The 23,522-nt window shown below is 40.3% G+C and overlaps 1 protein-coding gene across 3 annotated transcripts in view; it reads left to right on the forward strand.

The window, feature by feature from the left end:
- The first annotated feature begins 6,305 nt into the window (after nucleotides 1-6,305).
- Nucleotides 6,306-23,522, forward strand: part of NDFIP2 (Nedd4 family interacting protein 2) — a 49,544-nt gene continuing 32,327 nt past the window's right edge. For all 3 annotated transcript variants that reach the window (XM_082304836.1, XM_082304838.1, XM_082304837.1), the window contains exon 1: nucleotides 6,306-6,430. In XM_082304836.1, the coding sequence (XP_082160962.1) occupies nucleotides 6,395-6,430 (36 nt within the window). In that variant the 5' untranslated portion in view covers nucleotides 6,306-6,394. The remainder of the gene's footprint in view (nucleotides 6,431-23,522) is intronic.

The following is a 23,522-nucleotide window of genomic DNA, read 5'->3' on the forward strand; positions in this document are numbered from 1 at the left end:
AACAAAACAATTTTCAGATAACATCCAGGCCTTTACTGTTTAGATTTTTTGTGCACTTATTCTCACATAATGTCGTTCAAGATGTTTTAAAATAGAGACAATATTCACATCGTTCACAGAAGACCCAGAACCAATTTAAAAACAAAGTAGCCATCAGATTAATGGCTGAACAAATCTTGGAATATTCCTTTTTCCTAAGGAATACACACTAAAACTGTTTTCTACTTAATCATACCTTACTGATAGTACAAAAAATACAAGTATTGCTAAGATCGGAGTGGAAATGTCCTGTCCAAATAGGACTTCACAATAGCAATGGATTTCTTCTTGTAGTATCCATCTGTATTGACTTTCAATGCATGAAGCATATTGCCATCTGTATTTTCTACCATTTCCTCCATTTTTCCCAACAGATCTCAAGGGTTTGGGGATTTTTTTTTTTTTTTGTTCTTTGTTTTCTAACTGGAGGTATTTTCTCACATATCTCCCACATTCCTTCATAATCTGGTGCGTATTTATATTCTTTGTTCCGTATTTCTACTCTACTGTCACCAGTTTTATCGACTCTGCCTGACTTCTGCACATTCCATTCAACCCCATTTGTTAAATGGAAACTTCAAAGCCATTTGTTTGTTAAACATCGTCTATTTCCATAACAGCACGTGTTGGCTACTGTCAAGACTAGATTTTTAACATCAAATCTGTCTTTGAAAAAACACTGAAAAAGCATACCATATAAATTTTTAAAACATTGTGATTACTTCTCAGTTTTGTTGTTTGGGTTTTTTTAGGTAGTGTCCACCATCGATGTTTGTTATACACAAATACCTAAATTATTATATTTTATTACAAGGCATTTTAAAAAAAAATAGTTATAAACTCATAGATTTTAAAGAGACAAACTAGTTTTAAAGAGAACAACTTCAAACTGGCACACACTCAAGTGTGTACTCCTGTGATGACTCTGCTTTGCACTGACTTCTCTCACAGTACATACGCCTGTCCGAAGAGGTGGGACGTAGCAGATCCTTCTTACTCGCTGTTAGACCCTCCTCTGTCACCTGTGTGAAATGCTGTCAGCCTTTGCATTCATTCTTCATGGCAACATCCAGTTTGTGTCACAGTATGTGGAAATACGACTTTTTAAGAAGAATCCACTCTGAGAGACAAGCACACACTGCCTCAGCCTGTACTTACGGACTCTGTACCATTTCCTCTAGATTCATAGCTTACTCCACAAAACTGGCTAAGCAATCATCTCTCAGTGGCAGCTTGCTACACTCTCTTTTTCTGCAAAAACACCAAGCTACACTGAAGAAGCTGTACTGCTGCTAATGTGAGCATTGGCTCCCTGAATTTGTCTGAAGTGTAGCTATGTCTGTTTGGCACATAATGTTCCTTCACTTCTGTGGTCTCCTGCCTTAACCGTACTTGTGGCCAGCAGAGGTAATTAGTGTAAGTTGTAAGGGAGACAAGAGACGTAGGGATCTGACCATGCTACCAGTTTAGACAAAGTACAGCTATGCACAGCTATGATGAGCTTGCCAGAATATACCTGAACTAGTTTAAAACTGTCTCTGTGACTAACAGGAAATAGCTGTGGCAGTATAGAGATCCGTGCAGGCTGCAAAATCCATCCTAGACCAAGGCAAATATTTGAGATGTTTCCCACCCTGAGCTCTGTGTTGTAGTAATGACATTTAAAGCCGGTTCAGATATAGCCGCGTGGTATTTGGACATATCCAAGGACCAGATTTGCAAGACTATACACGTGTACATACACACTGAAGAAAGATGACGACAATGTAATTGAAAATCTGTATTCAGCTGCAAAATCTTAAAAGCAGCCCAGCGTCCCTGTCGATGCCTCTGGCATTGCCTGTGCTGCATAAAAAAGGAAGAAAAGGTGAAGAAAACCAAACCAACCTCCTGCTGTTTATTTCTAAGAAATTTAGTTCCAATGGTTTCTTTAAGCTAACTTCCTCCTTGAAGTAGCTATCTAAACTCATATAGAGATCAGAAATTTTGTGTAGTTTACATAACCAAGATCATGTAATTAAAACTAAATAGTTTATAAACAGAGTTTGAAAACAGTGAGGAAAACAAATACAGTCAGTAAATTCACAGCCTGGTTTCAGGTCGGTCCATGAGTAAATTAGGTACATTAATTTCATTAGATTCACATTTGGAAAAATCTATTTATTTCCCACTGACATTATCTGTATTAGAGGTCTGAAAACCAATGTTCAAGATGTAAAATGAAGCTACAAAAACTGAAATCTTATTTTTTGTTCAGTTTTTGGATAGAAATGTACAGCTTTTATTCTAAATTCTTTATATGGTACAGCAAGCAAAATAGGACAGTAAGCATAGTATTTACTTAAAATAATACAAAATTGTAGAATAATATCAATATGCAGTATTGGTTTTATATATGTTTGTTAAGGTAAGATTAACCTAGTTCTGAAATCTATCTATTATGTAAGTTTCATCAGAAACCTTAACAATTTGAATAGGCTTATACAGGTGAAGAAGTGTAAAGTTAAATATAGTGCTTTCGCATTTCCTGGCCATTGATTGAATAAGGAATGAAAAACAAGTTTAAAATTGCCAACAGTCTTGTACTGCTTGCCTTTGTGCCATTACGTTCAGACTTGTCTGAATTCAGATCACATCCTTCAAGTCAACTTTTTGCAGAACTGAGCTTGCAACAGTTATTACTACCAAGAAGATTCTTTTCTTGGCTCGTTTTCATGGTGGAGCAAAGTTTAAACTGTTGTAAACTTGCTGACTAATTGTTATTAAGCTTTTTCTTTACTAAAACAAATCTGAAGCAATAATTTCTTTTAAACGTCGTTTTGACACTATTTTGTTTACATGCTATTTAGAACACTATTCATGTTTCCTTAAATACAGATCTTTTACAATAAACAATTTACTGCAGGATCCAGAAAACAGTGATAACCGCTACTGCCACTGTAGGCCCTTAAGGTTTAAGAAGGTCAAACTGAAAAAGTAAATCTTAAAACTAATATTAAAGTGGTTTAGTCAACATGACTTGTTCATCTAAGCAATAAAGTCCTAACAGTTCTGAAATACACATTTCTCACATTCAGTATCTATTTTGTACAGGAGAGTACAAGAGAGATGTGGACATACTGGAGAGAGTCTAACAAAGGGCCACGAAACCGATGAAGGGACTGGAGCATCTGTCCTGTGCAAAAAGGCTGAGAGAGCTGGTACTGTTCAGCCTGGAGAATAGAAGGCTCGGGGGGGGATCTCATCAATGTATATAAATACCTGAAGTACAAAAAGTGCAAAGAGGATGAAGCCAGGCTCTCTTCAGTGGTGCCCAGTGAGAGGACCAGAGGCAATGGGCACACACAGAAACACAGGAGGTTAACATCAGGAAATGCCTTTTTTTTTTTTTTTTTTAACCATGAGATTGACAGAGCAGGAGCACAGGTTGCCCAGAGAGGCTGTGGGGTCTCCATCCTTGGAGATATTCAAAAGCCATCTGGACATGGTCTTGGGCAACCAGCTCTATGTGGCCCTGCTTGAGCAGGGGGGTTGGACCAGATGACCTCCAGAAGTCACTTCCAACCTCAACCCTTCTGTGGTTCTGTGATATGAAGGTGCCTTAGTGCTTACTGATTACTTTGCATTATAGATTAATATTATGCCATAGTCAAAACCTCTGGAACCAGACAGTTAAATTAAAATATACAATTACAATATATTTTGAAAATATAAAGATCTGACAGAAATGCATGACCTTCTTTTACCCTTCTACCAGTACAATGACATAGCCTCCTACCCAAGTACATCGTTTTAAAAAAAAAAAGTTACAATGCTCCACAAAGAACAAGAACTGATAGATGGACATATTTAAAGCCTCAATTAATCACATCATCTGTTTTGAGTTCCCTAAGTACACTGATAATATTCCTGAAGAAAAAGAAGCTGAGTCTCTGTATATCTGATAAGTTGTATCACCCACCCAAAATTTGTCCCTCCGTATGAAACTCCCTCCTCATGCACACCTCTACTACCTCTATTGAATCCACCCCTGCCTCTACTGACTCTTTTCCCAAGCTTCTATGGAATATTTTCTAATTTCCCTGTTAAAGACATTCTGGTTCTTGCCTACTGTCCTTTCTTCCCTTAAAAGAGGTGCTTCGCACAAGTTCAAAACTGAAAGTTACATCTTAATAAATGCTTACTCAATTGTATTCTAACATTTACAGACTGAAATGCTATTTGGTGGCTATTCACTAATGCCCAAGTTGGAGTTTCTAGGAGAGTGTATTCCACAGAGCTGAGATACAAAAAAACACTTAAAAAAACGGTGGAAGTCAGATGACATTTTCAAAATTTCAGATCAACACTCCGTTTCTTTTTTATACACTTTTCAGGAAACGTCATCCTGGTCTGAGATGTCACATGCAACACTTCAGAAACAGTTCACTTCGGGGAAATTTGTTTCTAGCAATATATAAGACACTAGAAGTTAAACCTATTACATGAATGGTCCAAATTCCATTTCCCATGAAATCTGGTAATAAAATTAAGAGATTTTCCTTCTGTTTGGTAACAGAAGCACAGTGCAGTACTCTGTACAGACTATTCTTAAACTCAATGTGACCTTTACTAATAATTGTTCCTTTCAAGACAGAATAATTAAACATAGAAACTTTCATTATATATGGAGGTAAAGAGGAAAAAGGAGGAAATCCTGTTAGGAAAATAATAACATTAATCCATTTCTAACCTGTATTTCTCTGCCAACTTTGTTTCCTAACTGTTAGGGCTTTCGAATGTGCAACAGAGTTCTTGTATGAAGAACACAACAAATGCAACGAACAACAGAGTAGGCCCGCACTTCCCAAACTTGTTTTGTTTGGGTAGCTTTAGTAACCGCTGCATTAGCCAGATACGGGCTGCAAGCGAGGTCCTGGGCGCACGCAGAAAGCCTCACGCTTCCACTCCCCACCTCCCCCATAATCCTGTATATCTTCACTCCCACCCCCGCCTAGAAACAAAACTCGGAGCTCGCTCTCCACTTCTCTGCCCTCCTACGCGCACATACTGGCACTTCACTCCCTCGAGTCTTCACCCAGCTTATCAGTAATGACTGCCTGCACGAAAACACTTACCCCGCCGCGCAGGTCAGCCCCCACACAAGCGAGCAGCCTGGATGAAGGCGATGAGCTGGGCTGCAGGACAAAGTTCTGCATGCAAGCCATTAGTGACAGCAAGAAGCTGCTTTCGTGAGAGCATTTACCTTGCAGATCAGTTACGCTCCGCAACACGTACAGACACCCCTCTCCACTGCAGCTAGGAGCTGTATCTACAGCTATTTTGAAATTGTTTCGTACCACAGCTGCATCTCTGACAGTCTGGGAACCCAGGAATGAGTCATCCTCATCTGATGCGCCACTATGGGTGAAGGTGTTTTTCACTGGTTTTACCCCAGGAAGTCAAAAACATATAAACACATAAACATTTGCAATTTTAGAAGGAAAAGAGGAGGACAAAGTCACATTTTCTTGTCAGAGAATGGCGCTTTGCCTTGAATTTTCGAAGGAAAACACGAGTTTGAGTTACGAAGTGTTCGTAACTCAAAATTGTTACAGGGAGATGCCTATTCAAGATCATTCTCCACATCCAAAGGATGGTCAGTGTCATATCCTACATTTTCTCACCCCATGAAGGCAAGTATCTAAGCAAGGCACCGTTTTGGGACACAACAGCCTCACGGGATAGTACTACAGATAAAAGAGCAAGGAAAAGGCTTATGTGCAGACATCTGGTCATGAGCTAGGCACCGCGTATGCACAGTCAGCTGGGAAGGGGCTGAGGATGGCCGCCAGCGCGGCCAGTCAGCTCGGCTGGGCTGGGCTGGGCTCAGCACAACGTGCAGGCCTGCAGCAGGGCCAGGGCCTCTAACAGCTCCCGGCCTAGCGGATCGAGGGCAGGCAGCAACCCTCGGCGCCTTCAGCGGCGGCAGAGATGCCGAAGCCCGCAGGCGGGAGGCCGCCGGCTCCGCAGCCCCGAAGGAAACACGGGGAGAGGAGCGACGCCGGGGCGGCAGGCGGGGGAGGGAGGCGGCGCGGCCCTGCCTCCGCGCCGCAGCCAGCGCTGCCGCACGCCCACAGACGCGGGGAGAAGATGGCTGCCGCAGCCGCAGCCCGCCCCCCACGCCCGGCGTGGCTCTGCCGGCGCCTCCCCTGGCGGGGGCGGTACACGGGGAGGGCGGTGCCTGGGCCGGCTCCGCCGCCGGGGGGCGGCCGCGACGGGGGAGGGCCGGGGCGGCGGCGGCAGGGCCGAGGGACGCGGCGCCGGTCGGAGGAGCTGCGGCGGCGGCGGCTCTGCGTGTCCGCGGGCGGCCAGGATGGATCACCACCAGCCCGCCAGCCGCTACCGAGTGGTGAGTGAGTACGGCGGCCCCGCTCGCCTCCCTCGCCTCCTCGGGGCGGCGCGGCGGGCCGGAGGAGGGGGTAGCTAGGGCGCCCTTCCCCCCCGGCCCTCGGCTGCCGGGCTCGGGGGTCTGGCAGGGCCCCCCCGGCGCTTCTCCAGCGCCGCTACGGGCCCGAGCGCGGCCCCGCCGCCTCCCCTGTCCCGGCGGCGGCGGCGGGGCTCTGACAGCCGGGCCTTGGCCGGGCGGCGCGGCGCCGGCGGGAGGTGCCCCCCCGGCGGCCCTCTGAGGGGACGGCTGGCCGGCCTCGGCCGCGCCGCCGGCCCGCACGGGAGAGCGCCTTTGCCCGCCCCCCTTCCCCTCCCTCCGGCTGCCCCTCGGCGGTTGGTCCGGCTCGGGGGGCGGTGGGTTTTCCCGAGCGCGTCCCCGCCGGTGAGGGGGTGGCCGGCCTCTCCGCAGAGCGTCGTCGAAGCAGGACTGCAGTTCACGCCTGCCTCGCTGCGGAGTGAGGGACGGGGCAGGGTCAGGTATCGCTGGTTAGCGCCTGCCGGGGGGTGAAGCGGCGTTTCTGCTCCAAACCCCTGTTTTTAATAGCGCGTAGCTGTCTGGCGCAGGGCTGGAGTGTAGTGCCTGTATGTGTGTTGTCATCTTTAAGGCCGTGTGGCTGTGTGTGTACACACACCCACACACCCACACACCCACACACACCCTGGCTTACTGACGATTAGATGCAGGGGGCTGTAAAACGCAGGAGGCTGACCTTCAGTAAGCCTCGGCGTGCCCGTGTACGCACAGGCACACATGCACGTACGCACAGGAGCACCCTCGCTTGCTGAAGCTCAGTCTTTCGGCACTTTTCAGCTCGTTGAGTCCAATTTCCATGTCCGTTTCTTTCCTTCCTAAACTTCACTACTGAAATAATCGTTTAGGATGCAAAGATTTTCCTCCTGCCCGAATTGATGGTACTGCTTGTTTCTCGCAGTCATTAGTTTAACGTCAGTTGTAGTAATCTTGCAGTCATTAGCTTAATGTCAATTATACTCGAAATATGTAAGCTTTTCTGACTATTGGTTGCAAAAATTACTTCGGTGCAGTCAGTCTCCTCAAAAGTTTCGATTTTATTCTTTGGTTTCTTGTACTTCGTGGCTTTGATATGTATGTAAGGTTGTACTATAGAAGTCTGAAATGTTTGCTACTGTTTGTAATTCAAATTTCTACTGCAATCTTCTAGCTAAATCCTGAATTATTTTTCTTACTGTTTGTGTTTTACAGCTTGAGCAGTGAAAACAATGTCCACAGAAGTAATCACATTTACTTCTGTGCATATGTAGAACTAAATGCTGATACTTGTATTCAGATTGTTCTCAGGTTATGATCCAAAAAAAAGGTAATACGAAAACCCTTGTAATAGCTTTGGAATATTTATTTTGATAGTCTTACAACGTGGGAAATTTCTGTATGCTCTTGGACAACTGGGATTGTCACACAGCTGACGAACACACCTAGCACCCTGCGACCTCTCAGGAGTGACGTATGCCTTTAGGATGCTAGTGGGTCGCCAAGTGCTTTATGGGTCAGGGCTTTCCAGCATGCTGCTTTTCCTGCGCCACGCTGTCATAACTTGGAATCAGCAGAAGTCCTAAAGTCATTCCTCCTTCTTCGCAACGGAGAACGAAAATGCTGGCAGAGCATTTTCTTAAGAGCCTGCAAATGCTATCCTCCCCGAGGCCTGAGGTAACCTGGATATGTTTTAAAAGGCCTTAAAAGTATATGCTATTAAAGTTCAGACAAATATAAGGGAAATTTTAATTCCATTACTCAAAGGAGTAGGAAAAAATACAGTAAGATGGAATGAAGAAATAATTTACCTCTGTAATATTTTTATGTTACATTTGATTAGGAACTTCCAGTGATAGTGCTTGTGCCCAAGTTTGGGTAGACGCTCTTTGGTGCAGGCTTCCAAAAGGGCTGATCTTAGTATTTGACAGCAGGAGTTGGCCTAGTCGGTTCCCTGCGTATATTAAACTTTGTGGTCAATTTGTGTCACTGAATTTTGATATGGAAGTGTTCTCTGAAACCTGCGTAATTACAGCACATTAAGTTCTGTTGAATTTGTTTTAAGTCACAATGAAAGTGCTGTATTAATCTCTGATATACTCCAGAGTTTAAAATACGACCTTACTGATTACTGTCCCATAGGAAAGAGTGTGTTGTTTTGTCTTCTCTCTGTTATATCTGACTGCTAGACATTGAGATTTTTGTAATGTTATTTACTTACTGTGTTGGGTCAGAGAGTGGAAGGAACAAGGCAATTGCAGATATATATAATTAGCACCTGATTATTCAGGCATGTGATCTTAAGTGTTACAATGTATTTGCTTACATAATGGCTATGATAGGTAGTAAGCAATAGATTATTGCAGATTTTATGGTTGTGTCCTAATTTTTAAGGACGAAATATAGAAGAGAAATACGACTTAATGCGGCTAATATCGCATTAGTTTTGTGAACGTCCCACTGCCTAGTGCTAAGCTTATGAAATCTGACTAGTTCTGCTATGCTCACTGTATGTCTTTTTGTTTTTTTCCCCCCATGAATGACAGCAAACACTTTTTTTTTTTTTTTCAATTGTACTCATTCTGCCTTTACTTCTAACTGATCTGTTTTGCGCTATTCAGGGCAAGTTCTCTTCTAAATAGAAAGAGTTATAGGCGTACGTTATTATTGAAAGAATTACTGTCTTGCATTTCTGTTCCTGTCAGTGACAGTAGCGCTTCAGTGAAGTTGAAGGAGCTATCTCACTGCTGCCTCTTTTTATTTGTGGTTTCTTCAAGTAAGTTAAACTAAAAGGTTTTAAGAATGGCAGGCAACTTAGTTTTGAGCTTTAGCACAACAAACTGGTTTTATGACTGCTTATGACACAGAAAACGTGTGATCATAAAGCTAACCCTCAGCTTCTCGTGTTTTTTATCTCTGTCAGAAATAGCACTAAAGCTTCGTTCTGCATCTTATTCTTTCTTGTGCACCTGCGTTTTATTTAAAAAGCAGTTTAAAAATGTTCGAACCAGGCAACTGTTAAAAAGCTGGTACTTGGAATTGCAGCAAAGTGAGTGTTATGAGCAAAGAGCAGGCGGTACATCGGCATTACGTAACTCTCTGCCACTGGCATGTGTGATTTGTATTGCTTTGTGACCCTCCTTTTTTGTCCTCTCTTCATAGGGCAAAAAAACAACTAATTGATGGGTAAGAATTTGTCATGCTTCCCTGCAGGAATGTGACATCAGAAGTAAATTAGCCAACCTTTGCTGTCTTGCTTTACTTCCTTTTTTTTTTTTTTTCCTTCCTTAGTCACTTGCATGCAGCAATCCTTTTGGTAAACGTGTTTTAAATTTTACATTCATTACAGGTATAGTCAGTTCAGTTGCGTCGTTTCCTCATTGTATTTTTTAGTTTTTCTTCCCCTAGTCTGGTTGTTGTCGGATAAGGGGACTGAGGCATCAACTTTAGGAGAATTATAATAAAAATTCTTTAGCAATCATTCTCCTGGTTATTCTTTTTACCTTCTAGCTCTTTGTCATCTGTGCATTAATTTGTGCATTACTATCTTGTCTGAAATGCCTGCTCCTCATCCAGCTTGTTTGCAGAAAAAACGATTTGAATGATGCTTTGTGAATCTATACTGAAACAAAGAAAAAGAAATGCAGCCGTTCTCTGCAGTGCATAAAACTGGGTGAGCAACTAAGTAGTAAAGCTCAGGATTGCCTTTTTTTTTTCTGTGAAATGTGATTTTCCAGATAACCGAGTCATGAGGGAAGACTTCACGCGCATATGAGTGATTTAGGCACAGAAATCCCATTGAAGGCTGCAGGGCTTACATGCTGAACTGCTTAAGAATTATAATCAACTCACCGCTCCCCCCAGTCTTTCTTGATTAAAGCCTTGCGTTATCAGTCTGGGGTCAGGTAGTCATCAGTCTTTAACTTATGGGGTGGTCGGAGCTAGATAGCGAAGTGGTGAGATGGGTAGGTGGCAAACCAGGACAGATGGAGCCAAAGGCAGCAGGCTGTATGGATGCCAGTTTAGCTGTTGCTGAACTTGCTGTGCCACTGTAGCACCTGGGTTTGGTGGCGTTTGTAAGTGATGTGTGATGCAAGACTCTGAGACAGCAGCCTGCTATTGTACAGCACTATACAAGGGTAAAGAAATTGTGATTTTTAAAAGGTATGTGAATCTTATATGAATGTAAGTGGTGTGTGCTTTTTAGAAACAGGGTTAAGAGATGAAAATTGCTACTGTAAACACTTTATTCCAGTCCATTTGCCTGCATAATGCTGCATGTTATGAATAGTTTTACAATTATCTCAGATAAGGCTTAATTTTCTTTATCTCTTAACTCCATTGGCATTGACTTTTTACTCTCACAATGTCATCTGGTTAAAACCCTTAATCAAAGTCAAGTTGTCTTTGTAGGTCTCAAGCACATGAAAGTCAACCTACACAGGAAATGAGCGCAAAGACAAATCTCTTCCTCCTTCCTTTCTTTTCATGGGACTGAGCCTAACAGTAATTGGCAAATAAAAACCCAAATATTGTTTATTCTACACCTTTGATATAAGACCCCTAGATTATATCTAGCATATTTTCTATAGTACTTATTGTCTTTGGAGAACTCTTATGTAATTGGTGTTACTGAACAGATCGAGCTAGCTTATGTTAGGGAAATTCTGCTGCTTTCCACAGGTCTCGTGGTGAAGTCGTAACTGGCAGATAAAATACCGCGTTTAGGGGACTACCTTTATGGTACTGAAGAATATTGAGTAAAGATGCGTTAAGTGATAAGCGTTACTGTTGCTTGCTTGTGACAGTTGCACTGATATTTTTAGTGATACAAACCTCTTAATCCCTGAAGATAAAATTTTTCAGTGCACTGGCTTTTTGCACTTGAAATGCCTAGCATAGACCTTTAACAGTTTAGAAGGGCTAATGAGGATCTTCTGAAATGAGGCAAATGACACTTTCAAACAATGACTGTCCTTGAATCTTAATTGTTTTTTGGAATTTAATAGTAAACATTTTGAATTTATTTCTGTAACATTTTTACCTGTGATAAATTTGTCTATTACAATAGGGTTTTTTTCTTGAAAGAATAGGTTTAATATTTTTACAAACACTTTTCCCTATTTTTTATGAAGAATCCTGCCACAAATGAAGAAGAAAAATTATAAAGGTTGAGGTATGTTTGCAGATACAGTAGTGATGCAGATAATGCTTAAAAAGTAATACATTTTACATTTTTCTCACTTATTAGTTAGATTTTTAAGTACTTTCATGGTTTCATATGAACAAGGAGATAAACCTCATATGTCTTTGTGTGTTCCTCCCAAATCAAGGTGATGAGGTACTAGACAGGTACAATCCTTTCTTTCTGTTCCCTGTTGTAAATTTAAAGCGAGGTGGTCTAACTTTGTGCATTGCCATCACTGTCTGGTTTTTGGATCTCTGTTTTGGAGGGCCAGAGATACAACACCCAGCTCTGCAACTGATTCACAGGAAGAAACGCTGGCTCACTGGTGCAACAGGAGTAACAGCAGTTACAGCAGCTTTCTGGTTCTTCATGTGGGCACAGGTTGTGGCATGTGGGCAGTTTCCTTTCTTTTTGGCGTGGGCACAGAGGGACATAAGGTGGTTTTTATCAGCTCTGCACACAAATTGGTTTAGTTATATGGGGCACCAGTTTTACTGTGCTGAACAAAATAAAATGAGTTGTAAAAGCCAGCAAGATGTACCTGGGTTGTTCCACTCAGGTTTTTTTCCAAAGGTCTTGGTTGAGTCTGCACGAGGGTAGTGCAGGAGTAGAGGGTGCAGGGCTGGTCCTTTCTGGTGGCAGCAAGCTTGTTGGCGTGGCTGAGACTATCTTGTGAAATTGTGGATTTTTAGGTTCTTGAAAGACACACAAAACCAAAAGAAAGATATACCTGATCTGAGCAGTGACACTAAGTCATGTAATGTAAAAGGATAGCTTCAGGCTGTGGCACGTGTACATGCCACATCTAATAAGCCTTCTAATCTTATTTAAAAAGGCAGAAGTTAAGTAACAGGAATAAAATGCCTTCAAATAGCAGTGTTCTTAGGAAAAGTCAGCTGTGAAGTGGCCAAGCTAGGTGTTCTTTTCATGCTGCTTTAAAAAAAAAAAGAAACTCTGAGCACTCTCTCAGCTTGTTTGTATCTGAAAAATGCGTTGGGAACCACATCAGCATAATCTCAGAAATCAAGCGCTATGTTAATACAAAATGTTAGTCTTCTAGATGGGGAAAATGAGGTACTTTTGACAAATGGCTAGTTCTAGGCTTATTTCGAAACTTTCTTCCCAGTGACAGTGTTGACAAAACAAGGAAGATGTGGCAACTGGTAATGTCATCACACCTAACGTTGTGAGACCTCAGTGCTCAGTTTACAGTCATAGATCTGAATGTTGTGTGGAGTTTCACAGCCTCAAACCTCCTTCTGGACTTCAGGTGTGTCAGCTGCTTTGGAAAGGGGAACGAACAAATTGACGTATACCAGTACACCCACATTAGGCAAGTCATTTTCAAACGGAGAAGAAAAGTAATCTTAAGAGATTATGGGTAAAAAAAGAATGAAAAAATTGACAACGTGTTAGGTTGGAGCAGCACTGCCGACTCTTCCTACTGAAACTGAGCTATTGCACAGCCAGGACTGTGGGTTTGAGCTGCCTCAGGCTTAGGTCTCCCACTTCCTGGACAAGTACTGTCACAGCTAGCTGATTTTACTAAAGTGGGCACCCCCTTCGCCAGCTGTGTTTTTAATGAAAATGACTAACAACTTCTGTTTTGTGCTGAAGTCATTTCAGACTTGCACAGCCGGGGCTGACAGCACATGTCACGATGCGGATGCCTTATGGCTTTGAGATTTACACTGAAAGTGGAAAATGTATTTCCTTTTTAACATTCAACTGCTTATTCCACTTAAGCATCATTTCCATTATCGTAGGCTAAGATTAGCCTAAAACTGATATAGTCTAATTTAGTCCTCAATCACTCTATAGCCAAAACATTAGATATTTGAGTCACCCTCCCCCCCCCCCCCCCCGCCCCATCCCTGGCTGTGCCTCCTCCAACTGTGTTTGGAACAGACAGAATGATTTAGAAAACAAGCCTCCAAACTTTGGGTGGTGTAGACACAACAAAATCTGGTCAATAGCCTGTATATTATTTTACTTTATTTCTGTTTGTAATACCATTTTTCTTTTTCTTGAGTTACTGTTCAAGGTGTTTGGCAGAGATTTGTCATCTTCCTTCTTGTAAAACATGACTCTCCGGTAAAAAAAATTAAAGAAAAATTTTGGTCTCCAACTATTGTATGGTTACTTAACATATTCACAGACATAGTTTGTCCATTTTAGCTTTGAACAATATCTTACCTTTTGACAGTAATCCTATAAATGTTGGCTGATTATTGTTGTAGGAGAGGTCAGAAGCATGTCCTTGGTAAAGGTGTATATGTAGCTTGAATTATTGAATGAGTTTTTGATCCTTTGATTAATCCAAAAAGGTTATGTAGAGCAGCCTTGAGGAAAAGTTATTGACAAAAGGATGCTTACAGTATCAGTTATCTCCTTATTGCAGAAAATTTTCTTTTTTTTTTAAAGTAGCACAAGCTCATGTTTAAGCATTGCTTTGGTAATGGTTAGTGTAGTTAATACTTGTCATCTTTGAGGAGTGAGTGATGCCTTTGGTAAAGCATGAGACAATTGGAATAAGAGTCCTGGGTGATACTGAGGCCAATTATCCATTTTGATCGTGGTATTTTTGAATCAATTGTCATGTTTTGGAATTTAAGGGAAACAGTACTTAAGGTATTTTTAAGGAATGTACTGAAGCATTAAGACTCTTAATTGAAACTCCAGAGTTGTGGTCACAAAATTGACTTGTATCAAATGCATAGATTAAATGGTTAGGAAGAAGACTCGCACAAGCTGTTTACTCTTAAAAACCTGTTTGAAATTGTAGAATGAGCGTGCATAATTCAAACAAACAAGCAGGCCACTGAAGCCCTGCAGTGCTGGGCCACAGCTGATGATGAGTGGTGTGGCCTGTGTTCCTTTATCATGTACCTCAATGTCTGCTTTTTACTATTCCCTATGGTTTACAGGTAGCACTAGTTTGGTCATCTTCCACTCTCCTCTGAAGAGCTGAGCTTCCTAGACTGCTGCTGCTTTTGTAGTTTTTATTTAGCTGCCTTACGATCAAAAAAAACCTGACCTGCTGGAAAGCACCTGCCTCTAGATGTATGCATCATCTGTCTAGCAACTGAGATCCAGAGAATGGTCCTTTGGGCCACATATTTTGTAGGCTTGCTTTAAAATGCTTAGTTGACACGCTTTAGCTCTAACAGTAGGGTTGAAAAACCTTTATACTATCTGTTGAAACATAAAAATGCGTTCTTTAAAGAAAGGGCTTTTAATGTTCATTGTTGTTGTGTTTGTCTTTGCTACTAAACTTTGCTACTAAACTTTATTAAAGCTGCGAGTGCCATAGTGGATGGAAGAGAAAGAAGACCACAAATCCAAATGAGAATCTTTTCAGTAGAGCCTGTTCTTCTGCATGCAGTGCACAGAGTGTGTTCAGCTGGTGTTGTGTATGTGTGTGGGTTTTTTAAGCTGTTGAAATTTCTGTCTGTATTATCTCTCTAATGATTTGATTTACTGATATCTTAAATTAAGGAGCTTGAGTACTCCATTTTCCAGTTACTAAAAAAATGAGATATGCTGAAAAAGTCAGGCACAATTGACCTTCTAATAAGAATAAAGAGGGTTTGCTCTTATTGATTAATAATATCCTCTGATTTATGTATTATTTAGTTAATGATTTCATTTCGGGCTAACCAGTACTGTAGAGTAGGAAACTGTTCCTGCTTGACTATCTTTTATTCAAATGCACAAGCAATAAAACCTCTGTGTTGTCAATAAAGTTGAGACATTTGAAGTTTTTCTTAGAGTTTTACTGCAGAATTTTCCAAGACACTTACTTACCTGTCATACAGGAGACACAGACGCGAATCATTTTTTTCCCTACCTCTCTCAAATCAGGCACTTTAAGGTGAAACTGTGTGCTTCTTCTGCAGTTCAGTTACCATGATACTTCTCCAGGAAAAAATCCTCTTTTTCTTATCCCTCTACCTGTAAATTGAATTTGCCATTTTTAGCATCTTTCTGCATTGTCTTCATTAGGAAGCGCTGTGCATGAACCTTCCTACTGTACTTGGGCTTTTAAGTGAAACATGCATAATATATTTAGAGAATAATACTCAGCTTTTTTAATCAACATTGAAATTTTCAGCCCAGGTGAATGTAGGCTAAAATGGAAGCTGGAACTAACTGTTGAATATTGAGTTTGCTCCTGGTGACAGCCCTGTCCATTTCCTAATTTTACAGGCTTTCCTATTCCCTCTACTTTTCCAGTTTTATGTTTTGTATGCTCTGTGCGCCTTTAGAGTGACGGGGATCTACTTTCTGTACTGATTCTATAAAGCTGCTGGTAACTAATGACATGACCTTTTGACTTGCAATTCTTGGAGCTGTCACTGATGGTTTGCTGAAACTGTTGGCTAGTGGCAGCTGCCAACAAATCCTGATGAAACATTGTCCATCGTCAGGGAAGACGCTGAGAATGAACAGGAAGCATCACTGTATGAAACCTGGGACCTGCCCGCGTGTTGGGTACCGTGTGCCGTTTTGGGGTCTCGTAAGAGGAGCCTCAAGGAGCTACGGAAGGTGAAGGGAAGCAGCCGTCTTAAAAGTGGCGTCTGGAATGGGTGGTGGCAGTTGGAAGTGATCAACGCTTAAAAAGGTCACCAAGGCAGTGGACAAAGCAGTTGTGGAGCTGTTATTCACCAAATTAGCAATATTAAAACTGGAGAGCACTCACTGAAATTCGATTTGAATCGCAGAAAAGACAAGGAGAAGCAAACACATGCGGTTTGCTAATACACAAGATCATTGAGGCAGATAGTACTAGCAGATTCAGCAAGACAAATTCACACACATCAAAACCCTAACAGATGCAAATGGAATAGGCAGAGATGTACACTTTACCAGCCATAATATAACAGCTGTGAATGTCGGGGGAGTCTGAGGAAAATGGGTGGTGAATAAGTGACTAAGGCTTGTATCCTGATGATTGTGTTGGAGACAGAACATTTCCTTAGTCTGACCACTGGTTTCAATAACATGCTTCTGTTTTATTAATGGGTCTGTGTTATACGCTCTTACTTCCAACTAGAAAGTCTTCAAGGAGGGGAGCCTTATTTTGGACTTTGTTTATAACATTTAAACCAGTTCCTCAAGCTTTTTTCGAGTTACCATTTGGCAAACAGAAGGCTACGTGGTACATGGTAATCTTTTTAGTAACTTCTAAATTCTAGAGTAACTCAGAGTTGCAGTACTTCATAGTGTACATGCTCTAGAGTAAGCTTTTTAGCAACTTTTTTTGTAGAAATATTTTTATACTCATGGTTGAAGATTTGAAAGATGTTGGTCCCAGCCATAGTCTTTATTATTATTAGAGACTTCAGGTTTTTGTTGACAAACTTCACAATTAGTTCCTATAACCATGCAGTAGGAAAAACTTGAAAACTAATCTTGATTTATATTTTTACAATAAATATGAAGCATATATCTGTTTGGATCATACCAAAATTCCAGTATTCAGAATGAATTCTGAATAATTCTTTAGTAGAGAAGAAACCTTAAAAAATAAGTGGAGAGAAATGGATGTATTTTAAAGGATAACTCTACACTCCTAGTCGTGTTAGTCTTGGAATATTTACTTTTCTAAAAGAGTTCTCATATTGACACATGGTATGTTATTGTCCTTTACTAATAGCTCCACTTTTGCTGTTAATGTGGGGGATGGGAAGGAACAGATGTCTTAGAAGCCATAGAGAATGAATGCAAATGTGTATGTTGTTTTGTTAAATGTATAATTAATTGTTAAAATCTGGATTATAATCCATGAAAAATGAAAGAGCAAGTAAAATGTTATATGTAAAGTAGCCATTGGGATGGATGGAGAGAGAGAGAGAGATCGATCTGTATATCTATCTATACACACACACACACACATTATATATAAATATATATGTGTATAATTTTTTTATTTATTTTTTTTTTCTTCACAAAGTCCTGATCACTGTTGTTGGGGGTTTGTTTTTTTGTTTTGTTTGGTCTTTTTTTCTGACATGCTTATAAGCCTCTTTAAAAAACAAACAAACAAACTTGAAAAATCCAGTAAGTTAAAGATCCCTGGTTAAAGAGAACTGACTAAAATAATTTAACTATCACTTAAGTGAAGTGCATGCAAAACACTTTCGATTGCTGTGGATCACTTTATTTTTATGCGAGGAGTCTCACTTTGGCAGATGAGCCATTCTGCTGCAATATATTTTTCAACGACATTCAGTATAAATCTCTTTGGATTCTTTTCAGTAGAAGTTTGTCTCCAGAGGTTGTGGGTTTCCATGGTACCTAATCCTTATTTAGCAGACACACTTGGTATTTCTACACAGCTGTGGAATGGCAGCAATGGACTTCTGTTCTGCTTTCCTGCTTCGAGTGCAGATTTTGCACCTTTGACCTTCTAACATATTGACTGGTGTTGAACACTTTCTGCAGAGATGCATCAAGGGGGGGGGGGGGGGGGGGGAAGAAAAACACTCCACTGTCATGAAGGGCCGTTGCTAGATCTGAGTGTGTGATAATTGATGCTTGACAAGTGATGGGATGGTGGGGAAAAAAAAATGATGTGGATCTGTTCTGTGCAGTTGGGAATTCTGATCAAATTTGATCACTTACTTTTAAATACATAAAAGCAAAAAGTAGCTGAAAGTTGCTGGACTTCCATGTTTTACTAGAACGTACTGAAGAGCCTTATAAGCTTAATTGCTTGGTACGTTGGTAGAGTATTTATTAATCTGAAGGCTCCCCAGTCCCTAGAGGTTGATGTTTCTCTGGAGTGTTGTGGTTGTGGCCAGGACTGTGTTTCAGAAGAGATTGCGTTTGGTGCTGAACTGCAAATAGCTGCCTTCCTACTAGCTGGGAAGTTAACACTCTGGTCTGCATGGGTTTGTGGTAAGTTGGTGTTACAACAGGAATTTGAAGAAAAAGGCATGATGATGTTGTAAACTACCTTACTGGTAGCGGATAAAAACTGATTCTGATGAGAAAGCTAGTAAGTTAAAATACAATGTGGTTTGTTTTTTTTTTTTTTTTTTCCCCCTCAAGAATTCTTGTATTTTACAAAATTGTGAAATATTTCTTTCAAAGGCCATTGTGGATATTTTTTTTCCTGATAAACAAGAAAATTAAAACATTTATTTTGCAGAAGGATTCATTTATCTCTTCTGCTCTTGTAATTCTTATCTAAGTGTAATTACAGATTATTGGTTTTAGTTTTGATTGTTCAGTGGCTACTTGCAACCTAAATTAGGGCTGATTGATCTTAGCACTTGAATGGCATTTATGGGTTAATGGTATAGGTTTTATGGGTTTTTCTAAAAACAAAAAAGTAATAGTCGATAGCCTGAGCTGTTGAGACTATTAGGTGTCATTCAGAAACAGTAGAGATGGGTAAACAGAGGTCAAAGCTGTCTCTAACATGAAGTATTTTTATAACAGGTTCAGAATTAAATTTTATTGCAAGATTTCCTTTTGTTTTTTTCCCTTGAAAACCCCAAGGTTAATATTTTGCTATTTACAGATGAATAAACCTATTTTTAGACTACTAAAGCTGAAAAAGTGCAAAATGTGGTTACAAAACACGCATTTAATACACAGCCTGTATTTGTTCAAGTGAAATTATTTTTATGTAGGTAGAGAATTCTGCTTTCATGCCTCAATCTCAAGCTTCATTTGTAGGGAGCAGTTTAGTACAGATTTACAAATTACTACCAGTAGGCAGGTGTAAAAGGCCTTTGAATTTTTCAGCAACTGAAAATATCAGGTGTAACACAGAGAGGTAAGAAGCTTCCTGAAAGCTTAATGAAGATGGTAGCAGTTTTCTTTTTAACCTACTGTTGGTTACACCTCTCATATTGACTATGGTAGAATTTCTGTGGAATAAATACCTGTGTACCAGTATGGAAGATGTCATGAATCTAATGCAGAAACGTTGGAATGCTTTTTGTGCACTGCACAGGCAATCTTGAGATGAGTCTTCCGTGCGCTTCCCTCTAGCACTAGAAGCTGCAGTAAGTGGCTATTTTTGGTTGACCTTTTGGCATAGTCTGAAAAACTGACTCTAGAAGACCAAAGTGTTAACTTCTCCGAAGTGAAGATGACGAACCTCTGCTGCTAAGAGTGTTGCTTTTTGTGGAGGAAGTGTACCAACCGACTGGTTTGCATACAAAGGTTGAACTTGCATGATCTACTTAGTTGTCTCCACACTTTTACTTAAAGCAGAGTATTAGGTCCAGCGTTATGGAGTTTCTATGCATTGTATTTGTTTTAATGCAGTTTGAAAGAACCTGTGAACTGGTCGGTGTGAAGTCAAAACTGGAGGAGCCAAGCTTCTTCAAAAATGTAGTACCATTTGAAAGGCTAGAAAGGAGGACACGTTAAAAGTCCTTGTAATTTACGTTTGCTAGTGAGAATGCTGTAAAGCTCTGTGGTGCCCCAGGCAGAACCATCACTACTAAAAATTACGCAAAAGCTTACCTAAAAGTCAGACTTTATCAAGATGAGCTGGTAATAAAGGTATAAAAGGAAACATGAGAAGAAAGCTGCCTAGTTGTTCGTTGGTTTTGTTTTGGTGTCGTCCCCCCCCCCCCCATATGGAAGTATCTTCTGCATAATTCTATGCTATGCTAAAGAAATTATATAAATAGCATGAAAATAGTGTATGTTTATAAAAAAGGTCTTTTAAAACGCTTCCAATGTGTTGTTGAATTTAATTATGTTGCAATAATTTTATAATGTACTGATTTCTCTAAGTCATATTTTATGAAATGGGAAAACAGCAGCTTTTGAAATGTGCATAAAATCAGGTAACAGAAATAGTGAGTGCTTTTTGTGTGTTACACTATGACTAGAGCTAGCATGCGCTACTTTAATGCACTTTATCAGAAAACATCATACTAGTCTTGTGTATGTATGGTACAGGTGACATAAGACATCTTACTTATCCTTTTTCCCTGATATTTTTTTTTTTAAATTTGTCCTATTTTAATAACACCTGTATTGCCACTCTTGTACAATCAGTCAGTTCATCACAAATGAGCAAACTCTGTTTATCCAGGGAAGCAAATTTTTGTAGGTCAGACAAAATTACTATCTGCAGATGAATGAAAAGTGTTAAGTAGAGAATGAGATCTTCCTCCCAGTTTAAGTTTTTATTTTTGAAAAGCCTGAAGAGTAAAAGCATCTGCACCAGTTCCCTCAGTAAAGGCTTCTGTACCAAGCACTTTCTTGTGGTTCATGTTCTTTGTAGGTTGTCAGCTGATTTCAGACATTGCGTCTGACTACTTTGGAAATAATTACAGAAACAAAATAACAGACTTAAGGACATAAATTGCAGGAGGAGATGCAGTCCTCCTTTAAAGAAATTATTTATTAAAAAAAAAAAAAAAATAAAGACAGCTGGATTTTCCAGCCTACTTTGGTGCTGAAAGGTCTGACATCGATTTTAACGTCTTCTGAAATGAAATAGTAAATCATTGTTTTATAGAGCTTTTTGGGGAAAAAACCTGAAGAGAGTATAGGGTAAAAATCATATGAAGGAAGCTAATGTTTTGTGGTTTTTTTTTTTTTTTTTTCCTGTACTGTACGCTCTTTAGTAGTTACCATGAGATTTTGAGTCATTGGTGGCAGAAAATCTTTTGCTCCTTGATTGAACTTTGAATTTTAAGTGTCCTAACATAGGTATATCTTGAGAATATGAGAATCATGACTTTTGAGCCTGTAATGTACTGTAGTTCAAGGGCTGCAAAAGCAGGGATTGAAATACTTGTATAAACAGTTTAATATGTCTAATAACAAAGTATTCCCTTTTCTTAATTGTAAAGCTCCATATAGCCAGCCAGATCCCTGTGTACAGACTAAGATGTGAAGGAAAAAAATGTCTTTGTGTCCTGCTTTTCAGATGTGAGGGTGGGGGGCAGGGGATGGTACTTATTTACAGTTGTCTGTAGTTTAATAGGTCGTGGCAATTGTTTTGACCATAATCTTGGCAAAAGCAGCTGTATTGCTTACTACCATATCATGGTTCATTGGGGGCTTGGGAGGGGGCTGGGATGATGAACTGTGAGTTCCCCTTGGTACTTTAATTAAAAAAGCGGGCAAAATAGTCTTACTATTGGAAAAAAAAAATATTAGATACGATTTCTATACTTTAAATGCTGTTTCAGGTAACATTTAAGTAAGTAGCATAAGTAATGCCTTGAAACAGACATTTTCTGTTCCCTTCTGAGTTTTTTTAGCTTGGTTTCTATGGCAATGAAACCTATGTAGAGTGTCAGTCCTCTTCTTTCCCTGTCTCCAAAAATAACTTCTAAGTTTACCAGCCAGTATAAGCCAAAATTAAACAGGAAGGGGGAGGCTCAAAGGTAGTCAAGTTCCTACTGGTTTCAAGCAAGCGGGTGACTCCACAGAGAATCAGTGCCCTGTGAAGACAAGGCAGAGTTGCCACAAGACAAAACGATATAACCACTGCTGTCTGCCCTGCTAGCATAGGCAAAATTTCCAGCTTGCTGGGGCAAGTTCTGCTACAGTTGTGGGTTTTTATTGTTTTGATATGGTTTTCACTCCAAAAAGTTTGGACAGTGGAGTCCCCTGAGAAAGTTATTGCCCTGAGGAGAGACTAGGAGACAGGACACCTGAATGAGAATTAACAAAAGCAGGTTTCTGTTCATGGAACAACTTGTGTTTATTACTCTAGCTGTAAACACTCAACCTGCTTAATCCACTTCTTGTGATTTTTATGATGGGGTATTCTGCAAGGAGTCTTATGATTTTTCTTCAAGTTGCTGCATTAGGATAACCTTGATGCCTTTCAGAATTTCTGAAAGGTCTGTATAGTAGAAGACAGGATAAATAGAAGTGCTTGGTCCCTGAATATGAGTCCTACAAAACAAAGACCTTTTGAATGCACTAAAGGGCATAACGGGACTCTTTTGTATGGAGCCCTTAGGATGGAATTTTTCTGTTTCCTAATTGCAGTTGCTATAACAATTGAATGACTTGTTAACTTGGTCTTTGAAGGCAAGAAGTCTCATGTGCATGTTCTTCTCCCATGCTTATGTTACCTCCATCGTTTGTAACTGTTACTAAATTACAGATAATTTGGAGAAAGGTAACTTTCAAGAAAGCATGTTGAAGACACAAAATTGATTTCCTCAGTAATGACAAAGTAGGTTTTGAGCAGTAATATGCTCTTTGACCAGTGAGCTGCTGTGGATCTCTGTGTGTCTTGAGGATAGTGACAGCACATAATATGGCTTGGTAGGGAAGAAAAGTTGCAGTTACTGAAGTGGAGGGCAAAAGGAGAAGAAGGGAGAAATCCATTAAGTAGGCTTTACTTCTTACCCTGCTCGTAGACCAGGTTGTTGTGGTGGGGTAGTCAGAACTACACACACACATCCCAAATGAGGGTGTGTGTACCAGCCATTAGTGTAAAATTATGCCAGTAATGTTCTATTATTTGTCTCATTGCTAATCAAATGACAGTTTTATTTTAAAATGGTTTTATTTTAGCTATATCCATTGCAATACTAGATTTTTCTTGTGAATGATTGTACTTAATTTAGAACCATAACATTTATAGCTCTCAGGCTATTTTTCTGACCTGCTCAACCTTTTTAGAATTGAGTGTTTTGTCTTCTCACTTGCGTTCTGTATCCCTAAATATAGTAGGTTATTTTGAAGTGGTTTTGTTTTCTTTGGCCTTAACTACTCTAAATGGCTATACATATTTCTCAGGTTACTACTTCTGGATCACAGATTAGCCATTAAATGACCTGATTGCTCAGTACTCAAAACGCCTCAATAACACTTATCAGTTCCATTGAAGGTGACTTCTCCGTAATAGTATGT

This window comes from Platalea leucorodia (genome assembly GCF_965183815.1).
Source record: "Platalea leucorodia genome assembly, chromosome: 2".
NCBI lineage: Eukaryota > Metazoa > Chordata > Aves > Pelecaniformes > Threskiornithidae > Platalea > Platalea leucorodia.